Below are 23,010 nucleotides of genomic sequence, written 5' to 3' on the forward strand. Positions count from 1 at the left end.
TTGTGATAACTATTTCAAGGTTAGAAACTAAGTTAAGATATTTATCTAAGTCAAATTATACTAATTCTAGCTGAAAACTAAAGAGGGAAATTAGTAAATCCTGCTATATGAGTACATGCTATTTATTAGAGCTAGATTACATGATGAAAAGGCCATGATAATTATGTCAAGGTTAGGAACATAGTATAGATATTTATCTAAGTCAAAATATACTAATTCTGGCTAAAATTTAAAAGGGGAGATTAGTAAATCATGTTATATGATTACATTCTATTTATCAGAGTTATATTACATAGCAAAAAGGTGGTGATAATTATGTCAAGGTTAGAAAAATAGTATGATATTTATTTAAGTCAAATTATACTAACTTTTATTAGTAAGTTTAGAAATTATAATTGATTAAAAGTCCTATTTTGGCCAAATATTAATTATAATAAATAGACTTTGCGATCAAAAGTTTTTAGAAAAATTTTAGTAAGTGTAAACCTGTGATATAAAGTTGAGGAAATGAAATCTTCGAGAGGAAATAAATAGAATAAATATTAAGCTCAAAATAAGCAGATTCCAAGCTTAAGATTCGATGGGGAAATTATAAAAAGATATAGAAAATTATAAGAAAATTAGGATAGCCTAGGAAACCCTTAGGGAAGCCGTGGAAAAAGTTATCATGCCTATTTTAGGCAAATAAGAAATTATTAGGTCAAGAATCTACCAATTAAGACTATAAATTTAACCTAGATTTGGGTAAAATTGGATACAAAGGTTAAGTCTAGCTTTCGGATTATTTACCTAATGATTAGACGTCCTTTTTATAAGGAATAAGAAGTTATGGCACCTAAAAGGACCCGAGCCAATCTTACATCTGATGATGAGGGCATAACTCTAAAAAGAACTAGAGCGTCACACGACGATGAAGCTGGGCCTAGTAGTAGCCTACGGAGGAGAGTCTTCAAGCGCCAGCGCAGCAGCATATGGCCGATCAGTCCCAAGTGGGTTTCCTATTATTCAATTAAGTCTTTAAATAGTTTAAGTTAGCATTGCATACGTAAGGAGTGAGTAAGAATCAGAAAAGGAATAGTTGGTCAAAAACGGAAGGTAACTTCCAAAAAACCAATGTGCATTTGTTTATAAAGTAGGAAAGAATTGTTTGGGTTAAAATTGGTTGAATTAGGAAAGATATGATTGATCATCCTTAGGACAGCTTGTCTCAAGACACCTCTGACTCCTTGGTATAAATTAATGATAATGATGGCTTTCCAGCCACGGATAAGTCAGTTATCCCCATGAATGATGAGTTTCTACTCCGTGTCATGTCTTGATGTTTCTACATAAGTTAGGATACCGTTTTTATCCTAGGGGAGCCACCCGGTTGTATGGGCAACTGGTTTGGTGTATGGGCACCCAGAACCTTGGGTGGGGGTTTATCCACTCCGGATTGTGAATAAGGAATGGGTGCTGTTTTTTTCACCCTTAGGTGGTCTTGAGACTGGTCATGGTTATTATGGAAAATGTTTTGATTGACAGTACGATGTCTGTTTGCAAAAAGAATGTTTTCAATATTGTTTTCAAGGGCTGTTTTAATGAAATCTAGTTATGAAGGATAAAAGAAATCATTATTTTAATTGTGATAAGAACGTGGTAGTAATTAAATAACAACTGAATCATGTGTGAGTGCGGGGTGGTAAGTGGAGATTGACTAAGGTTGTCAATCATGGACGGGTGGACCTGATTAGTCAGGTAACTATCCATCCTTGCGCACTAAAACGTTTAGAAAACTTCTACACTTGGAAGAGGAGTCCAGCGGCTGTGCCCTCACATCTGTTAGGGAGAAAAAGCGTTGGTTGAGGATACCTTAGCCTAATTGTGGCAGTTATAGGGCCGAAATAGTTTTTTGGACTTTTAATACGTTGTCCCGTTTTCGCTGCGAGACAGGACTAGGTCTTCTTCTAAGGCTACAGACCCAAGCCATTGTCAATGGTAAAGGTCTATTCCTCGGATTTTTCTTGTTTAGAGACTCCGGATTTTATCAGACCTAGAGACTTGTCAAGGATCCCATCTCGATCTTGGTATTGGCGGGTTGGGGATCTCACAGTAAGAAGTCGATCCATCCATGCTTCTTGATCATCTTGTGCTGCTTTGCCATGAAGTTGCATTGTTGGAATGTTGAGCTCAAGTGGTTGTAAAGCCTCTTGACCATAGACCAAGTGAAATGGTGTGAACTCTGTGTTTTCCCTTTATGTAGTTCGATACACCCACAAGGCACCATCCAAGAAGTCATCCCACAACTTTGTCTTGTTTTTCACCATCTTTCTAATGATGCCTGCAATGACACCATTAGCTTTTTCTACCAAACCATTTGACTGGGGATAGTAGGGTGTACTGTGATGATGTAGAATATTGTGAAGTTCTTCACGGACTTTTGTGAGCAAGCCCTTTCTAAACCCTGGACCATTATCCAAAACAATCTCCAAAGGTGTGCCAAATCTACAACAAATGTGAGTGTAGACAAATTTGCTCACTGTCCTCTCATTACCTTTGCCACACTTTGTGCTTCCACCCACCTAGTCATATAGTTTACAACCATTAGAATGTAGAGTTTACCATTTTTTGTCCTAGGCAGAGGACCCATAGCATCAATGCTCCACTTTTCAAAGGGTCCATTTGCAAGCACTATTTGCCTCGGTCCATGCACCAATCTTCTATTTCCATTTATCTGACAATTGTGACAGCTTTTACACCAATGTTGGACATCCACAGGCAAGCTTGGCCAAACATACCCCGCAAGCAAAATCTTCTTCACAGTTAATTCTTGGGCAAAATGACCACCACATGCCTCTTCATGCAAACCTTTTAGAATGGCTAGAATTTCCTCAATAGTTGGTACTCTTCTGCACACTTGATCCTTACCTCTTTGATAAAGGGAGCCTTCTAGGAAGAAATAGAAACTTGCCTTCTTCATGAGTCTCCTCTTTTGATCTTTTGTGAAGTCTTGTGGAAACTCGCCCTCCAAAATGTAGCCAATAATGGGAGCCAATGACTCCAATCCCTAGTATCTCGGTTGCTTGACAGCTGCTGCCACCAAGATGACCTGTACTTCTTTCTCAACACATGTAATTGCTTGTTGTGCAAGTAAATCGGCATCTTCATTTTGTTTCCTAGGAATATGATATAGTTGCACTTCTTCAAACTGATTAAACATCCTACGAATGACATGAATTTTTGTCCTTAAGCTTTCATTCTTGCATGCCCAAATGCCTAAAATGTGTTTAACAATGAGAAGTGCATCCCCCTTTACCATGAGACGTTGTATATCTTGGCCAATGCACATCTTCAAACCATGAAGTAGTGTGTTGTATTATGCCTCATTGTTGCTAGTTGAACGTGGTAGATTGACCTTCTCTTTCATGACCACCTCTCCACTTGGGTTGAGCAATACTAGCCCTCCCCCTGCTTTTCCAGTGACTCGTCGAAAAGCTCCATCAAAGAACAAGGTAAAAGCATTAGGAATACTTTTAGGTGGTGGCAATGGTAGGGTCTTTACTTCAGGCACCTTAATTTCCTTCTCATATACCTTATAAGTGAGAATCCCTGCCAATTGTGCACGCACACTATCTTCTACCTTGGAAGAGTATTGAAACTCTTGCAGCTCCATAATCCACTTTGAGATCCTAGTACTAAGATTCATTTGAGATGACACCCAAGGGAACAAATTTTCTGCGCAGTGAGAATTACAAAAGGTTTTGGTAGCAAGTATGATCTAAACTTTCTCATTGCAAACATGAGAGAAAGGATCATGAGTTCTGCCCTCGTGTAGCCTCTCTCTAAAGCATTCATGACCCTGCTAGCAAAGTAGATGGGTCGCATCCTGGTACTGTGGGGATCTTGTTGTAATAAAAGTGCACCAATCGTTTCCTTCCCAACACTAGAGCTAACAAAGAATGTGACAAGGAGGCATAAGTGTTGGTAGCTCTGATAGAATGAGTTTAATATTACAAAAATACTCTTCAAGCTCATCAGACCATGCAAATTCTACTTGTTGTGTCAACTTTTGCAAAGGGTGAAGTAACTTCGAGGCTAAGTGAATGAAGCGTGATATATACTTCACCTTTTGAATGAATGAGATGACCTCCTTAAGATTCTTGGGTGATGGTAACTCAATAAGAGCCTTTGCCTTTGAAGGATCCACTTTAATACCTTTATAGGAAACCTTATGACCAAGCAAGATCACTTCATCCTCACCTATGTGGCACTTGTCGGGGTTGAGTTGACCTCCCATGTCGTAAAGTTTTTGAAAACCTTCTTCTACCTTTTGTAGATGCAATGATTTTGAGCTATAAATGCAGAAATCATCAATGAACACCCTGATTGACTTTCCAAAGAATGCTTGAAACACCATGTTCATGAAACGTTGGAAAGTTGCAGGAGCATTTGTCAGGCCAAATGGCATAACTCTAAAAGCATAACAACCCCAAGGAGTGATGAAGGTTGTTTTCAATTGGTCCTCCAAAGCAATCCCTATTTGAAAGTAGCCTAAGTAGCCATCACATACAGTGTACTTCTCATGACCAGATACCTCATTTAGTATCTCATCCTGAAATGGGAGGGGAAAGTGATCTCTTTTTGTTGCCTCATTGAGAGGACGATAATCCACACACACCCTCTACTTACCGTTTTTCTTAGGAGTGCCAACAACGGGAGAGACCCACTATGAATTCTCCACTGGATAAATGAAACCTGCTGCTAGAAGCTTTCGTACCTCCTTGAGTAAAGCCTGCTCCTTGATGACTCCTAGCCTTTGTAGCTTTTGAGCCTTAGGTGTGACCTCTGGCTTCAACTCAATCTTGTGTTGAAAAACATCTACTCCATGCACATCGGTGTAGTCTTTAGCAAAAAGCCTAGGAAATTTCCTTAACACACCTTTGAACTCCTCTCTTTCATCCTTTGTAAGTGTTGTAGATTTCCTTTATCTTCCACATTTTGGTTCTCTTGGGAACCTACCTCCTCCAAACCTTGACAAGAGGTCTCTTGGTTTCTTGGCTTAAACATTACCCCCATGACTTCTATGGAAGACTCCTCTTCAGTAACGCTGCCGCTACTTTCTTCTTTCGAAGTGCTATTGGTCCAGTCTTCCTCCGTCTCACTTTGTGTTGATTCTTCGTGGAGCTCCTCTTGGTGTTGCTCCTTCATGTAAAAGACAACCTTCTTATGATTGTCATTCCTGCAAATTAATTTTCCACTCTCCCAATCCTGTAAAGCTCGCATTTTTATTAGCCATGGTCTTCCTAGGATAAATGGGTAACCATTTCCTTTGGTAGACATAACATAGAAATCCACTGCCTTCTTAATGCCAAAGGCCTCCACAAAAATATTTTTACAAATGCCTACGCACCTAGCCTTGCTATTGTTTTGTCATTTTTACTTTGATTTTAGGTGTCTCATGGATGTGCATGCCTAGTCTTTGCATGAGTCCCTCTGTCATGATGCAAATTTGTGCACCCCCATCCACTAGACCTTTCCTAACCAATCTTCCTTTGATGTAACAATCTAGGACAGGTGTAATATCCTCATTCATTTCAGCTTGTGCGATTTTTACAACAGGCACACTCTCTTTTACCTTTCTCCTAGTGCTAACTGATTTCGTTAAATCTCTCCTAACTTGTGGGCATAATGCAAGAAACTGAGGCCATGAGATATCAGGACCCTTATCTCTCATGTCTTCCAACAAGTTGTATGGAGCCATACCATGTCCAAGAGGGAAGTCTTGGATACTGATACGCCGTTGAGTCCTCTTAGCTTCCTTGGTCTCCTTTGCCTTCTTGTCTCATTCATGGTCACTCTGTGATGTGACACCTTCTTTCTCTTTACCTTTTCCTCGGCCATGCTTAATGCCATTTGCTTCAATGTCACCCTCTTTGGATTGTGTGACTTCTACAACATTGACATTTGGGTCAGGAAAAGGTGAAATTCCTTCCACCCCTTGTGGAGGTGGTCTTGGTCCACTTGGCCTTTGTAGAAGCCTCGGTTGTTGACCAGCTCCTTCACCTGCATTCATCACTGGGTAATTCAAGTTAGGTCTCCCTGTTTTCCCACGAGGCCAAGGAAAATTATACATCCCATGTCCAGACTCTCCGCAATTTTAACATTGCAAGACTCTCCTAGGTCGTGGATCTCGCTCTTCAGACTTCTTTGCTTGTCCCTTTGGAGCTACAGCTTGTGCAAGGTGAATTGACAGGCTGCTTAAAAGACCTTCTATTGGAACCTCTCCCCTTAAGCACTTGAGTTTCCTATATTTCTCAGTAGCCCTAGTTTCAGCTGCATCAAAGGTAGCAGGTCCACCCGCCTCAACTTTTACCTTAACACTTGGTTGGTAACCTAACAGGACATAAAAGTGTCCTTTCAGGGTTTTGAAAAAAACCTCCAAAACCATAGTAGATCCACTCATTTTGTAAAATTCTTTCATGAGGTTATAGTTCAAGGCCTACTACACATGGAAAAAATAAGAAACTTGTAAAATTTCTCATCTTTTGGTCACACCAAGCCTCCAAAGTTGATGGACCAGTACATTTTCATCAAAACAGTCATTTCTTACATTTTGTTGCATAAAAATAAGATTAGGGATTTTTGTAGGACTTGAGATAAATTCCCTAGTTAACTTCAATGGGTTGGTGATCAGAACATAAGATTGCTTCTCACTCACTATTTTTTATTTTTCCAAAAGAAATAGGTACAAAAAAGTTGAATTTTTATTATTCTGCAAAGCTATCATCAAAGTTTCTATAGCCATGCTCAATACAAATAATATATGCATGTTTTCTTAGTTTCCTAGTGTCCTTTAGGTTCATAAGGATCCATGGATCATGTCAAAAGAATAATACATCTCTTACCAAGGGGAATCTTGGGGACAAAGATGAAGTGCTAAATTCAACAAACATGAAAAAACTGGGTTCACAATTATGAGTTGTAGAATCCCATAGAAGCTATTCAATATCTAGCCAAATTTGATCCTTGTTACTAGATATGGTTACTACCTACAAAATGCATGTAGTTGTCACAAGATACTAACAATATTGAAAAAGCTATACTTGATATACTAGAATGTTTCGTTTTCTTCTATAATTAAAAAAATCAACCATCGTTGTCTACTATTCAAAATAGGGTATTAGGTGCCCCAAAACTCAAGGAATATTAGCTTTATGTTACAAGAAGCGACATAGAAAATCAAAACTGCATTTGGATATCATGAAAGCCACCAAAAAAATCATAGAAGAGCTAAAATTGGCTAAAAAACAGGATTTGACAATTTTTGTAATTTGGTCATAACTTACAACTTTAACATTTATTTCTCCCTAGAAGCATCAGGACATGTTGAGGAATACTAAAGATAGTTCTCTAGCATTATAGACCTCACAAACATGAATTCTAGAGTGGTATAGTTGCAAAAAGTTGAAAAAAGCCAAAAACAGGACCCGGTCTTTCACACAGTTTAGGTTGTGAAATGTTGTGCAAGGACAAGGTTAAAGATGGAATTGATATTCCAAAAAAACGTCGAGTTTTTTTCAGCTCATGAGACAACTTTCTAGATAGATAGCACCTCAAAATCCTTTTTGAAACTCTTGGCATAATTCAAGGAAAATGGTCACTTAAGAGGACATAAAAGTGTCCCAGGATATAAAAGTGTCCCATTACCAACCTAGTGTTAAGGTCAGGAAAGAGTCCGACTATGAACCTCTCTTTCTTAATTAGGAACTCTACACCGTCACCAGGGTTAGCAACATTTCTCACCCATACAACCCAAAGACGTAGAAACTCTTGCTTGTACAAGTAGTAGTCATCTAAGTCTTTTTTCTTATGAGAAACAATGTCTTGCCATAATTTTCGAGTGTTTTGGGGCTCAAAGAAGTATTTCTTGAAATGACTCACAAATTCCGTGTAATTTCCCTTAACTTCCTCAGGCAAAGAGTCAAACCAAGTGCTAACATCCTTCCTAAGGACCACCTCAAACATTTCTACACGTTCTTGATCAGTTACTATCCTTTTGATACCGCAAGACATCTTGAAATTTGCTAAAAATAATTCTGCATCCTCTCTAGGCTCTCCAAAGAAAAGAGGATATCCAGACATTTGGTGTTGGCTTTCCATTGAATTGATTTCAAAGTGACGCACGTTTTTTTTCCCTTAAAAATATCTACAAAATAATGTTTTCTAAATGGAAATCTGTTCTACAACAAAATAAAAATATGCACATCAAATGATCTATGATAATCAACAAGAGGCAGGATGACAGGGTTTGGTGATGCAATAATTTCTCCTACTCTTTGGGTCCCAAATATGAACACCATACGTTGTTGAAAATGGATCTTTCTACTAATTGCAACGTTTATTCTAATGTGTGGAGTGAAGTGGAGGGGAAAACCTCTATTCCTGGGCCATTATCCATTATCTATGCATGACTTAATGCTTAAAACAAAACAAAAATATAGACGTCCAAGGAAAGGTCGTAGCTGCTCAATTAGGGCTGGGGAAACCACAATCACAAACACAAAAATATAGACATCCAAAGTAAGGTCGTAGCTGCTCAATTGGGGCTGGGGCAACCACAATCACAAACACAACAGCAAACCCACAGCCAAACCCAAACAAGATAGGGGCACCACCTAGTTATGGTACGCGAACTAGGATGCAAGAGAGATTTTGTCAACCAAGAAGATGTGCTACAAAACACACACAAGCAACCTCACACCAAGACACACACAAAATGGACCAGAGAGAGCTAACACAAAGGGAAGAGAGAGAGAGAGAGGAATGGAACTTGCATAATACCTTGTATGTGACTTGCAAATGAAGATGGTTTGTTATGATGCTATCATAGAGCTTGTACAAAGTTAACTCAATGCTTAGTGAATGCTAAACATTACCAACACACACATACTGTCTTAGGGTATGGGAGACCTCTCACCACAATACCCTCTTACAATGGACACAAAATTGGCAATGAAAACACACTAAAACACTTTCTCAAGCAAGATCAAATGACAGAAACTTAAAATACACAAGTCACCTTGAATCCACCAAACTATATTGCACAAGTGGAAGGACAAAGATTTGAATGTCGATTCACGTCTTTGATACACCAAACCTCAATTTATTGATGATGGAGGAACACATACAATAGTGGTTTGGAGATTATGAACTCACGCTCTCTCACTTGTAATTTGAAGCTTGAAAGCTTCTCTCACACCAAAAGTGAAGCTCACAAAGTGGTTGCTACGCCTAAGTCTCTCCTCACGCATAGAGTGTTGGGGTGTTGTGTGAGAAATTGCAGGGGTTGTTTTACAAGAAGGAAAGGGGCCTATTTATAAGTTCGAGACCCCTCATTAAGATTATTGGAAATCCTAATTTACAAGATAACAGATCAGGATTATGATTTTTTTAAATATCAAAACATTGCGGGCCTTGTTTGTCTGCTTGAGTCATGGATGTGGGCTCGAAAAAGAGCATTATTGATGGTAGATAAGGTGAAAGTAAAGTTTTAAGTAAGGAGAGAGAGAGAGAGAGAGAGAGAGAGAGAGAGAGAGAGAGAGAGAGAGAGTTACTATGCACATGTCTTGAGGTGAGGTGTCTTTTATGGTTGGGTCAATGGCTATTTTGTGTTAGTATGTTGGTGGTTAGTGTTAGTAATCACTAGAAGGCTAATGATGTATTTACAATGGGTAGAATAGGGTGGATGGTTGAATCAAGTGAGGAAATCCTTGTGATGGTGAAGCTTGAAGAAGTTTTTGACTTACTTGTGTAGGTTCTCAAAATGATTATCGATCTTCTTAATTCTTCGTCTTCTCTTCTTTACGTCCCCGCCGCCAAGTTTGATTGTTGCGATGAAAGTGGCAATTCGGTTGATGAGATCTCTTAATTTGAAGAGGTTAAGCAAGGTTTACATGCTTAATTTTATGTATATAGAGAAGGGGTAAGATGGAATTGTACTTTGGAAGTAATAGAGAGAGGCATAGAGATGGTGTATATACATGGAGAGCTCATATGAGAGCTATGGAAGTAAGAGGGGAGGTTAATGGTGAAGAAGGTGAGAGAAACAATGAAAGGTGCAGATTTGAGTGAGGGATTGAAAGAAATGAGTGTGTGTGTGTGTGTGTGTAGAAGTGTGGAAAGAGGCAAGAGAAGACTATGGGCTACTTGTGAGAAAAGTGGACAGATTGGGGTCCATTGGGGTCCACTCAAAAAATCTTAGGTCACTGGTGGTTGCTTCAAAAATCACCAACATTTTTGAGGTGATTATTCAGCTCTTGTTCCATATTTTCTCTTTTGACCACCACTCCAAATTCGGAGTGAAGATGGTTTCCAAAAATCTCACCAAAAAGCTTGTTTTTTATGCTTGCAAAAGTCTTTTAGTGCCCCCCTCTTTTGTTGAATTTGTACAATGTATCCAAGAGTGAGCCCCTCCTTTGTCATATCATAATACAAAGCATCCAGGTTGCCCTTTACACATACATGGAGGAGGATTATTGGTGAATAAAGCAATACATACATGGGGGGACTAGTGTATGGACTATTCCTGGATTTTAGCTCAATGAGCACATGGTGTTAGAATAATGAGTAAAAATAATAATAAAAAATATGAAAGAATTATGGATATGAAAAAAGATATTGGAATCATATGATATGGTCCCTCTTTGTATTATTTGGGTGAAAGAGGAAAAGGTATGCAAGTAAATAAAAATATATAATAAATGTGATTCAAGGAGTAGAAATCAATTTTTGTTTTCACGAGGGTGAGGGTGAAAATGTGGGGTGATTTGTATAAAAGAAAAATATGAGTTTAGAGTATGTACACATTGACAAAAAATATACTTACGGTGTAAGAGGATGAAAGAAGGCATACACAGGTTTGATAAAACACACACCTAAGTATAAATATTTAAATAAAATACCAAAATAATGATAAAAATCCCTATATTTAGGCCATATATACAATGCAATATTTACACACAAATGGGACATAATATACTTTTATTTTTTTATTATTTTTTATATTTTTTGGCTCAACTAGCTCAGTGACTAGCTAATTGAGGGTTTTTAAGAAAATATGGGGAAAGTCTCCTAACTCACACACGCCTATGTACAATGAAATGGTAGGGATAGCCACAGTGTTTGGATGATTTTGGTAGGGTGAGGTAGCTCACTATGGCAATTTGGATAGCCAAAAAACGGCTATCATTAGTCCTCCCCCAGGATGATGGTATATTCATGTACCATCATATAGCATCTTTTCCAAAGAGAGTGCTTCAGAGCCAACTAAGATAAAGGATTCACTCGTGCATCTAAAAAAAAGGGGGTGGGGGGGTTGGAGCCCTCTCCTTTTTTTGAGATGCACAATCAAAGCGATGTGGCCAAATTTTTTTGAAGAAAAGGGGGAACACGAGCCCCCGCATCATCCGCATGCGCAGATGATGGGAAGGCTCCAATTCTCGTTTTTCTAAATCGTAAAAATGGACAAAATATATCAAACTTGACAAATTATTTTGAAAATATTTTAGGAATGGAGCCCCTAAATTGTCCACGCACATGCGGATGATGGGAAGCTCGAGTCCCCCCCCCCCCAACCCCCCGTAAATGAAAAAAATGGTCAAATTAGACCTTTAAAAAGGAGGGTTGGAACCCTCCCATCATCCCCATGCATGCGGATTATTGGTGGGCTCAATCCCTCCTTTTTCAGAAATATTTGACCATTTTTTACCATTTTAATTTTTTTTTTTGACAAATTTTTACCTACTACTGAGGTTATTTCAAGGTGCATGTTTGATGGAGGAGGCTCTGGCACCCCTTTTATAAATATAAAAAAAAATCATTTTTGCTCATTTGGACTCATACCACATGGCACAAGAGCTTGACTTGCATGGTACAACATCACCACAACAGTAGGATGACCGAGCATTGAAGTCTACCAAAGAGTGATCTTCATGAAGGGAACCCGAGCTATCGTGAATGAGGCCTTGTGACATGCATGGTGACAAGGGTAGGTAGTTGCCAACAAGCAAAAAACACTCTGATGGAGGAGGCTCTGGCACCCCTTTTATAAATATAAAAAAAAATCATTTTTGCTCATTTGGACTCATACCACATGGCACAAGAGCTTGACTTGCATGATACAACATCACCAACGGTAGGATGACCGAGCATTCAAGTCTACCAAAGAGTGATCTTCATGAAGGGAACCCGAGCTATCGTGAATGAGGCCTTGTGACATGCAAGGTGACAACGGTAGGTAGTTTCCAACAAGCAAAAAACACTCTGAATAGGGGCAATCTTTGGCTCAACGCTATTAGCGCACAGATTATAGAGGTTGTGGTAGCCTTCTAGAGAGTTTTCTAAGTGCAAGCATATCAGATGCTGCAGTAACTTTGATAGCCTACTTGGGGTACAAAGGCAAAAGGGTGTGATATCTAACCAACCTAGCCATAGAGACATGAACATGGATCGCGATCCATGTACCCCAGAGACCTATTTTGCAGAAAAGTGACTAGTTATAGTGTGCATTAATGGGATATTGCTCTGATCAAGTTTTCTTGAAAAAAAAAATCACATCAAAATTGGCTGATAGGGCAAAAACAGTAAAACAAGCACTGTAGACACAAGATTAAGGATTTTTCAACTTTTTGGGATCCAAATTTAAAAAGGGGTGAGATTTGGCTTCTACAGAGGATAGAGAACCAGCATAACAAAATTCATGAAAAAATGATTCCAAACATGGATCACGATCCATGTACCTTTTGAAAATTGTGCCTAATATTTGACAAGTACATCCCTGATTACTAGTGGAACAACTTTGCCAAAAGGGACCATGTCAAAAAATTGAAAAAATTTGGTCAAAATAGCCAAATACAGAAACTTGTCGAAAATTTTAGGGCGGACAAAAAAACTCACTTTTGACTAGGAAAAATTTATCCAAATTCAAAAAGAAGTGGTGGAATAGACTACTAATACTACCAGTAATCAACAAACCAAATTTGGTGTTCAGATCTGATAGAACATGGATCGCAATCCATGTACCTCATGAAAAAATATTGAAGATTTTTTGGCTGAGATTTGAGCAGCAGGTAGCTGGTACCATTTGAACTTTCCCAAAAGAACCATATGCAAAAAAGTTGCAAAAAGTGGTAAAAAGAGCCAAAAACATAACATTGTCAAAACTGTCACAATAGACTGTAGAAGTCAATTTTGGTAGGGCAAAACTAATCCAAATCCAAAAATTCTTTGTGGAGCAAGCTACAAACATCACAAGCTATCAGCACACCAAAATTTAGATCCAAAAGTGGTAGAACATGGATCACGATCCATGTACCCTTGATGAATTTTTTGACTAAAACTTTTCCAGCATGTAGCAAAGACCATTGTGAACAAAAGTCCCCAAAGAAGCATTGTCAAAAAAGTTCAAAAATTGGGTCAAAAGTGCCAAAAACAGTTCAAGGTGAAAACCCTAAAATAGATCTATGAATTGACTTTTTCTTGACCTAAAGTGGTCCAAATCATATAAAAATCATACAACAGGGATCAGTGGGCCAAGAGCAAGCTGTGAGTCAAGTTTCTTTACCATCTGACACATAGGTACATGGATCGTGATCCATGTTCCTATGTCACAGATTGATGTCAAACTTGCACCATAGCTAGAGCCCATCACAGGGAGTCTAGTAGTCTTTTCAAAACTGAATTTGGATATCAAAAACCAAACCAAAAGCTCAGAACTGCCAAGTACTCTGACAAAGTGTCAGAATTGACCTAACTTTCAATCCAAAGGTCCATTTTCAAACAAATTGATACCATAGGACCTACTAATCATGCTGAATCTGATGGTACTAAGAGAAGTAAATTTGGGCTCCAAACATGGATCACGATCCATGTACCCATAGTGATAGCTTAACCTGAAACTTTCTAGATCAGTAGTGTACACATAAGGAAACATATCCCCAAGTCCAATTTTGGGAAGAAACCAACAAATTTGGATCATTTGGATCAAAAGCAAACAAAACAAGTGACATACTAAAAACTGTAGTGCAGGCCTAGTATTGGGCATTTGACCTGTCAAAGCAAGTCCAAATCCAAAAAGATTTGAGATTTAATTTGTGGACTTAGAGTGCAACAAGCTGCAAAGAGATCAAGTTCAGATGTTGTTGAGCATGGATCAGAATCCATGTACCTCAACCTCAAAATTTGATGAAAATTGGCATAGAGCTTGCACATGACCTTGTCTACATACTGTCAAAATTTGGAGAAAAAAATTTGTCAGAGGAACATGGATCGTGATCCATGTACCTGAGCATAGTGGGGGTATTTGACTTGATGATCTTGTAGACATACTTGAGAACATCTCAAATCTCAAGTTTGAGCTAAACATACCTTCTAGAGGCCAAGATACAAGCCAAAGTTCATGTGTGTTGGTCATGAGAATGCTTTGAGTGTTGGTTTAAGTGCAGTTCACTAAAAGTGCTCTAACTTTTGATTGACAACTCCAAATTGGGTCAGGTATAGCCAAGAAGAAAGCTTGCGAGTAATAGGGAAATAGGAAGAAATCTTGGTTTTGAATTTTCCAAGATTCCTAAATCCAAAATTTTAGGGTACCCAAGGCCAGTTTCCATAAACCAAAAGAGGCACAAATTCTAGACTTTTGAGAGCCCTGATCAGGGAAACAAAGAGATAAGTTGCACTGAGCCAAAGTGGGCTTGTCAAGGACTATGTTGAGAGTTTTGAGTGAGCCTAAAACATGACAAATCATCCACCACCAGGGTTCTCTACTCTACTCAATGCCGACAACTGTGGGATTAGGAGAATACATAGAGGAGAGGCATCCTATGATAAACAAACCGAATGTGAGATTCAACAAAGCCAATGAATCCATGAGAGTGCTTACGGATTACACTCATGAGGGTATATATAGATTCACAAACGGAGATCAATATATCTTCTACAATTGTGTAGAACCCTATTCCAGGGAGTTAACCACCCATAATAATCTCTATGCCTTCACATATACAGATGCCCATGGAGTGCAAGTTTTGATGGTAGATAAGTATGGACGCGATTATATACTTGTCAATCCAATTGACCTAGAGAGATACGTATAAGGGTACTCCAATCTCTACGTACATTCAATCAAAAACAATGCTAGAGGACATATCAAAGAGGATTCCATTGGGATTTTCTCCAAGAAGAGAGGAGAGAACGAGAAACGTCTTTCCACAAGACCACAAATTGGTTAGATTAGTGACTGAACCACAAAGGATAAGACCATATCAAGTGGCTCCATGTGTTGAAACAAAGTACAATGGTTCATGGGATCCATATGCTCATGTGTCACTCAAGCAAGTTTTGAGAGCTGAACAAATTGTGGATTTCCATACTCAATATGAGGGGTTTGGGTTGACATTAGAAGGAACAACTTTGACTTGGTTCCAACCATTGAATAGAGATGATTTTCCCAACATAGCACAACTCTTGCAAGAATTCACGGAGGAGTTCTAAAAAAGGGGAATAAAACATAACATGTTGTCACACATCTATGCTTTCGGCAGTGGCATCATATGAAACCAACTTGCCATCGGCTAGAGAGCTCGCCATAGCATGATTGTCTTCAAACAAGATAACCTGTAGCAATCGGCATAGAGGCGCTTGCATAGCAACCTTCAACAACATATCCTTCAACAGCATGGCATCCACCTGCGGTAACTGATCCTCCAAAGCAAACATCGGCATACCTTCACATGTAGTCCCTTCAAACAACACTGAAAAAGGTGGAAAGCCTTGATACCTTGTAAACTCGCCATATCGTTAGCAACCAAAACCTACGACTCGTCATCTACATCGATCTCATTGGATCATTGAACCCCCAGTCTGCTTCATCGAAGCACTCTTCTTTAGTCAACATGGCCTTACCATCACAAGGCAAGAGAGAGGGTTGCCCAACCCCTTGGTCCGCACAAAATGTCTCTTCACCTGCAATCTATTTCACTTTGACCACCTTATCGATATTCATAACATCGTATGTCTCATACCTTGAGAAAGCAAACTCTGTTTCCCATGTGCTTTCCGTATCCAAGGCACTACTATAGCTCGAATACATCTCGGCTTTCTTCACAAAACTCACCGGCTTTGGCACTTCAGCTATCTTCTCCACTGCTTGCTTTTCGAAAGCCACTTGGTCAAGCACATCAGGTGGTACTCGGTAGACTCCTCTCTGCAGCTGCTGAGACCTCATAGGCCCACACGGTATCGTCTCTACTATGTCATCACGGCTATCCACTGCTACCACATGTGCATCAACAAAGGGTCGGATTACCTGAAGCTCTTCCATAGCAATTGACCTTGGCACCAATGGACTCGCCAGAACCTGCTTTGCCTGTTGCTTCTTTAAAACCTTCTTCGTCCTGCTCTGCGCATAGGATATTGCCTCCTCGTACCTGCACGGTCCATCTATCTCGACTTTATTCCGCACTTTTACATGCAAGCATTCCACAAACTTAGTCATCTTGAAAAAATATGCATTCTCTACAGCAGTTACCTTAACCAAATGGCTCCATATGACCTCGAACTCCCACACGAATGCTCGGAAATCACTGTCAAGGCTTTGCTTTAGGTTGTCCATCATCTGCTTCACTTCACTCCACTGCATGTTGGCCACATATCGGCTTCGAAATGCCGCTTCCAATGTGCTCCAATCCTATTTGTCTTCAGCCTGCAAGCCTTGGTACCATACCTTTGCTTTTCCACGAACCAGAAGTGGGAAAGCTTGGGCCACCACCTATTCTCTTGACAAGTCGCTCTCCAGCAAAAATAGACCATATATAGTCTTGCAGCTACACTTCTGTATCTTCAACACCTGTAAAAGTCGGAAAACTAGACCATGCCATTCTTGTTGGATCCTCCTCTTCAAACCGCGACACCATCTTCGACTTCACCAAGGAGCAATCAGTAGATCCTTCGTGGGGAAACCACTGATGGAAAGGGGGATCAAACCCAGCACATGCCAAAATACCTCTCTATAGCCCATGGAATATCCGGCACCCCTAACTACACACAAATTCACACACGCACACTCTTCTGTAAAACTCTACTACCAGGCTCGCCTTGGAGCATCACTGACCACACAGACTCACTTATAAAATCCAAGAATAACTAGCTCGACAACATACAACCATAATTGATAATGCATAGCACACTCATGAAATCTGCAAACACACGGTAAGCTAGCCCAACCTCTAAATCTTCCTCTCTCTGCACACACACACACAAAAAGACCCGGAGCCAACGCTACCATAGATTAAGTGGCACAAGACGAGATGGAAGAATAGATAAAAAACAAACGTTCAAATAAAACCAAAAGTAATAACTCCATCACAACAACTTCGGGCATGATGGCAACATAGGTAATACATTTGTGCATGCTTTAGAGCACCTCTACTTCTAATCAATTTAGATGGACGGCTTTTCGAAAGTCACTTGGTCAAGCACATCAGGTGGTACTCGGTAGACTCCTCTCTGCAGCTGCTGAGACCTCATAGGCCCACACGGTATCGTCTCTACTCTGTCATCACGCCTATCCGCCCGCTGCTACCACATGTGCGTCGGATTACCTGAAGCTCTTCCATAGCAATTGGTCTTGGCATGAATGGACTCGCCAGAACCTGCTTTGCCTGTTGCTTCTTTAAAACCTTCTTCGTCCTGCTCTACGCATAGGCTACTGCCTCCTGGTACGTGCACGGTCCATCTATTTCGACTTTATTCCGCACTTTTACATGCAAGCAGTCCACAAACTTGGTCATCTTCAAACAATGTGCATTCTCTACAACAGTTACCTTAACCAACTTGCTCCATATGGCCTTGAACTCCCACACGAATGCTCGGAAATCACCATCAAGGCTTTGCTTTAGGTTGTCCATCATCTGCTAATTCACCTCACTTCACTGCATGTTGGCCACATATCGGCTTCGGAATGCCGCTTCCAATTTGCTCCAATCCTGTTTCTCTTGAGCCTACAAGCCCTCGTACCATACCTTTGCTTTTCCATGAACTAGGAGTGGGAAAGCTTGGGCCACTACCTCTTCTCTTGACAAGTCGCTCTCTAGCAGAAATAGACCATAGTCTTGCAGCCATACTTCTGCATCTTCAACACCTGCCATGCCATTCTTGTTAGATCCTGCTCTTCAACCCGCGACACCATCTTCGACTTCACCAAGCAGCAATCAGTAGATCCTCCGTGGGGGCACCACTGATGGAAAGGGGGATCAAACCCAGCACACGCCAAACTACCTCTGTATAGCCCACGGAATATCCGGCACCCCTAACCACACAAAAATTCACATTCACACACACTCTTCTGTAAAACTCTACTACCAAGCTCGCCTTGGAGCATCACCGACCACACACACTCACTTATAAAATCCAAGAATAACTGGCTTGACAACATACAACGATAAGTGCTAATGCATAGCACACTCATCCAATCTGCAAACACACAGTAATCTCGCCCAACGTCTCGATCTTCCTCTCTCTCTGCACACACACACAAAAAGACCCGGAGCCAACGCTACCATAGATTAAGTGGCACAAGACGAGATGGAAGAATAGATCAAAAACAAACACTCAAATAAAACCAAAAGTAATAACTCCATCACAACAACTTCGGGCATGATGGCAGCATAGGTAATACATTTGTGCATGCTTTAGAGCACCTCTACTTCTAATCAATTTAGATGGACGGCTTCCTATAAACCCGTGGCCACAAATCAGCCACCGTCTTGCAATCACTCGGCCACCAATACAATGGAGCCCCGCAAAAACCCCTTCTCCTTCAATCACCTGGCGGCTACCCGCTGGCCAAAGAAACCCGTCCTTCTAATGGCATCTCCTCTATAGAAGCCCTTGGCTCCTTTGTCCATGGTCCTCCTTACTTCAACCTTGGTCCCCTTTGCTGTTTTACGAGCCCATGGTGGCCTCCTCTGCTCTATAGCGCTCTTCAAGGCCACTCCAAGGCAGCCCGACACCTTCTCTTCCAAGCCATGGCCCTTGGCGGCTTTGTCCTGCCTTGCTCACCCAAGCAATAGCGCCCCTTTTCTTGTATAGAGCCCGCCACCCTGTGGCCCTTCTACCTGTTGTGTAGCGCCACGCTTTTTTGGTAATCGACCCCTTTGATGGCTCTCCAGGCCTCTGCCCTCGGCCCCAAAACCCCCTTGAGCTCGCGGACCTCCTTATCATGCAGTTGGCGTTTTCTTCCTGCATGCCCACCACCTTTCAACATTTCTTTTTTTATCAAGCCCTTTGACTTGGGCCACCTTTCGACATCGCACTCCTTCGCCTAAACTTCATGGAAATGACCAAGACACCATCCCTAGCAAACATCGATCCCCTGCAATGGTCCTCGGCCACTCGTATTGCCACTGGGAAAAAGACGACCATTGCTTTGGCCTTTGTATTTAACTCCATGTGCTAGCCTTTTGAAAAGCCCCACCACCATAGTTTCAATGAGCTTCAATGCCCACGAAGTGGAAGGTATTCCTGTCAAGTAGAGTGTCCTGCACACACCTCGATCACAAGCCCATATCATGAACCTGATAGCACCTGCATATAGTATCCCTTGCCTTGTTCCCAACCGTATGATATAAGCATCTGCTCCTGTCACCTGTGATAGGAAGAAACACCTGCCGTTTCGACTAGAGAGTGGTCCATCTCTGTGTACCTGTCACCTGGCTGCATCAAATAACTGCCCAATGTCCTTGCCATTTGCCTGCAAACAGCGATGCATGAGCTTCCTGCACTTCCATAGGTCGACACAGTTTGGCTCTACTATCATTGCACAACCCCTCGTTGAGCATTCATGCTCAACCATAGCATTATTTAGATAATATATCATTGCATAAGAAGAAACTGATAGATACTATGTACAAGAGCTAGATAAATAACAGTAGATAGATAGAGAGAGGTTCAATGTCTACCGTAGCACCCGCCTGGGTCAAATGAAAAGCCATAGGCTCTCCCAAGCATAGTATAAACTCCACTTGGATAAAAAATATGGCATTGAGCATCACGATCCGTCTGTAAAACACATACAAACCATCCCTGCTTTGTACCAGAAAACCTACAAGCCGACCACTCTTGCTTGGCATAGCCTTGTCTTGCTTCAACTTGTATCCATAACCTTGATTTGTACACTGGATAAGAATGTACTATACCAATGTCTGTAGCAGCGGCATCATATAAAACCAACTTGCCATCGGCTAGAGAGCTCGCCATAGCATGATTCTCTTCAAACAAGATAACCTGTAGCAATCGGCATAGAGGTGCTTGCATAGCAACCTTCAACAACATATCCGTCAACAGCATGGCATCCACCTGCGGTAACTGGTCCTCCAAAGCAAACATCGGCATACCTTCACCTGTAGTCCCTTCAAACAACACTGGAAAGGCGGAAGGCCTTGCATACCTTGTATTCTCGGCATAGCTTTAGCAACCAAAACCTACGACTCGTCATCTACATCAATCACTGGATCATCGAACCCCGAGTCTGCTTCATCGAAGCACTCTTATTTAGTCAACATGGCCTTACCATCACAAGGAAAGAGGGAGGGTTGCCCAACCCCCTGGTCCGCACAAAATGTCTCTTCACCTGCAATCTATTCCGCTTTGACCACCTTATCGACATGCATAACATCATATGTCTCATACCTTGAGAAAGCAGACTCTGTTTCCCATGTGCTGTCCGTATCCAAGGCACTACTATAGCTCGAATACATCTAGGCTTTCTCCACAAAACTCACCGGCTTTGGCACTTTAGGTATCTTCTCCACTGCTTGCTTTTCGAAAGTCACTTGGTCAAGCACATCAGGTGGTACTCGGTAGACTACTCTCTGCAGCTGTTGAGACCTCAAAGGCCCACACGGTATCGTCTCTACTCTGTCATCACGCCTATCCGCTGCTACCACATGTGCATCAAACAAAGGCCGAATTACCTGAAGCTCTTCCATACCAATTGGCCTTGGCACCAATGGACTCACCAGAACGAGCTTTGCCTGTTGCTTCTTTAAAACCTTCTTCGTCCTGCTCTGCGCATAGGCTACTGCCTCCTCGTACGTGCACGGTCCATCTATCTCGACTTTATTCCGCACTTTTACATGCAAGCAGTCCACAAAATTGGTCATCTTCAAAAAATATGCATTCTCTAAGGCAATTACCTTAACCAACTGGCTCCATATGGCCTCGAACTCCCACACAAATGCTCGGAAATCACCGTCAAGGCTTTGCTTTAGGTTGTCCATCATCTGCTTCACTTCACTCCACTGCATGTTGGCCACATATCGGCTTCAGAATGCCGCTTTCAATGTGCTCCAATCCTGTTTTTCTTCAGCCTACAAGCCCTTGTACCATACCTTTGCTTTTCCACGAACCAGGAGCGGGAAAGCTTGGGCCACTACCTCTTCTCTTGACAAGTTTCTCTCCACCAGAAATAGACCATAGTCTTGCAGCCACACTTCTGCATCTTCAACACCTGTAAAAGTCGGAAAACCCGACCATGCCATTGTTGTTAGATCCTGCTCTTCAAACTGCGACACCATCTTCGACTTCACCAAGGAGCAATCAATAGATCCTCCGTGGGGACACCAGTGATGGAAAGGGGGAAGGCGGATCAAACCCAGCACATGCCAAACTACCTCTCTATAGCCGAGGGAATATCCACACACGCACACTCTTATGTAAAACTCTACTACGAGGCTCCCCTTGGAGCATCACCGACCACACACACTCACTTATAAACTCCAAGAATAACTAGCTCGACAACATACAACCATAATTGCTGATGCATAGCACACTCATCCAATCTGCAAACACACAGTAAGCTTGCCCAAGCTCTCGATCTTCCTCTCTCTCTGCACACACACACAAAAAGACCCGGAGGACCGCTACCACAAATTAACTGGCACAAGACGAGATGGAAGAATAGATCAAAGACAAACACTCAAATAAAACCAAAAGTAATAACTCCATCACAACAACTTCGGGCATGATGGCAGCATAGGTAATACATTTGTGCATGCTTTAGAGCACCTCTACTTCTAATCAATTTAGATGGATGGCTTCCTGTCAACCCGTGGCCAGAAATCAGCCACCGTCTTGCAATCACTCGGCCACCAATACAATGGAGCCCCGCAAAACTCCCTTCTCCTTCAATCACTTGGCGTCTACCCGCTGGCCAAAAAAAGCCGTCCTTCTAATGGCATCTCCTCTATGGAAGCCCTTGGCTCCTCTGTCCATGTTCCTCCTTACTTCAACCTTGGTCCCCTTTGCTGTTTTACGAGCCCATGGTGGCCTGCTCTGCCCTATAGCGCTCTTCAAGGCCACTCCAAGGCAGCTCGACACCTTCTCTTCCAAGCCATGGCCCTTGGCGGCTTTCTCCTGCCCTGCTCACCCAAGCAATAGTGCCCCTTTTCTTGTATGGAGCCCGCCATCCTGTGGCCCTTCTACCTATTGTGTAGCACCACCCTTTTTTGGCAATCCACCCCTATGATGGCTCTCCGTCCCTCTACCCTCGACCCCAAAACCCCCTTGAGCTCGCGGCCCTCCTTATCACGCAGTTGGCGTTTTTTTCCTGCATGCCCACCACCTTTCAACATTTCTTTTTTTATCAAGCCCTTTGACGTTGGGCTGCCTTACCACAAGAAGGAACAGGTCGAACATCGCACTCCTTCGCCTAAACTTCATGGCAATGACCAAGACACCATCCCTAGCAAACATCGATCCCCTGAAATGGTCCTCAGCCACTTGTATTTCCGCCAGCAAAAAGACGACCATTGCTTTGGCATTTGTATTTAACTCCATGTGCTAGAAAAGCCCCACAACCATAGTTTCAATGAGCTTCAATGCCCACGAAGTGGAAGGTATTCCTGTCAAGTAGAGTGTCCTGCAGACACCTTGATCGAAAGCCCATATCATAAACGTGACAGCACATGCAATAGTATC

General features: G+C 41.5%; 1 protein-coding gene and 2 pseudogenes across 1 annotated transcript; 2 read left to right on the forward strand and 1 right to left on the reverse strand.

Moving 5' to 3' along the window:
- Positions 1 to 18,752: 18,752 nt before the first annotated feature.
- On the forward strand, positions 18,753 to 19,321 carry LOC147463320 (uncharacterized; annotated as a pseudogene).
- A 328-nt stretch (positions 19,322 to 19,649) lies between these two features.
- LOC147463321 (uncharacterized) lies at positions 19,650 to 20,424 on the reverse strand. Its single transcript, XM_086528498.1, has 2 exons — positions 19,992 to 20,424; positions 19,650 to 19,783 (listed from the first exon to the last, which is right to left on the reverse strand). Exons 1-2 carry the CDS (start codon positions 20,422 to 20,424, stop codon positions 19,752 to 19,754), a joined length of 465 nt encoding a protein of 154 aa, XP_086384624.1. The 3' UTR covers positions 19,650 to 19,751.
- A 342-nt stretch (positions 20,425 to 20,766) lies between these two features.
- LOC147463322 (uncharacterized) lies at positions 20,767 to 22,688 on the forward strand (annotated as a pseudogene).
- The last annotated feature ends 322 nt before the right edge of the window (positions 22,689 to 23,010 follow it).

Source organism: Adiantum capillus-veneris, chromosome 2 (assembly GCF_014529385.1).
Source record: "Adiantum capillus-veneris isolate H3 chromosome 2, ASM1452938v2, whole genome shotgun sequence".
Taxonomy (NCBI): Eukaryota; Viridiplantae; Streptophyta; class Polypodiopsida; order Polypodiales; family Pteridaceae; genus Adiantum; species Adiantum capillus-veneris.

What these genes read in the sequence shown, in the direction of transcription:
- LOC147463321 (XM_086528498.1), bottom strand. Translation starts at nt 20,424, where the DNA reads ATGCCGATGTTTGCTTTGGAGGACCAGTTACCGCAGGTGGATGCCATG. An exon ending in TGACCCAGGCGGGTGCTACG is followed by an intron (nt 19,784 to 19,991) that starts GTAGACATTGAA and finishes CGCTGTTTGCAG; the next exon opens with GCAAATGGCAAGGACATTGG.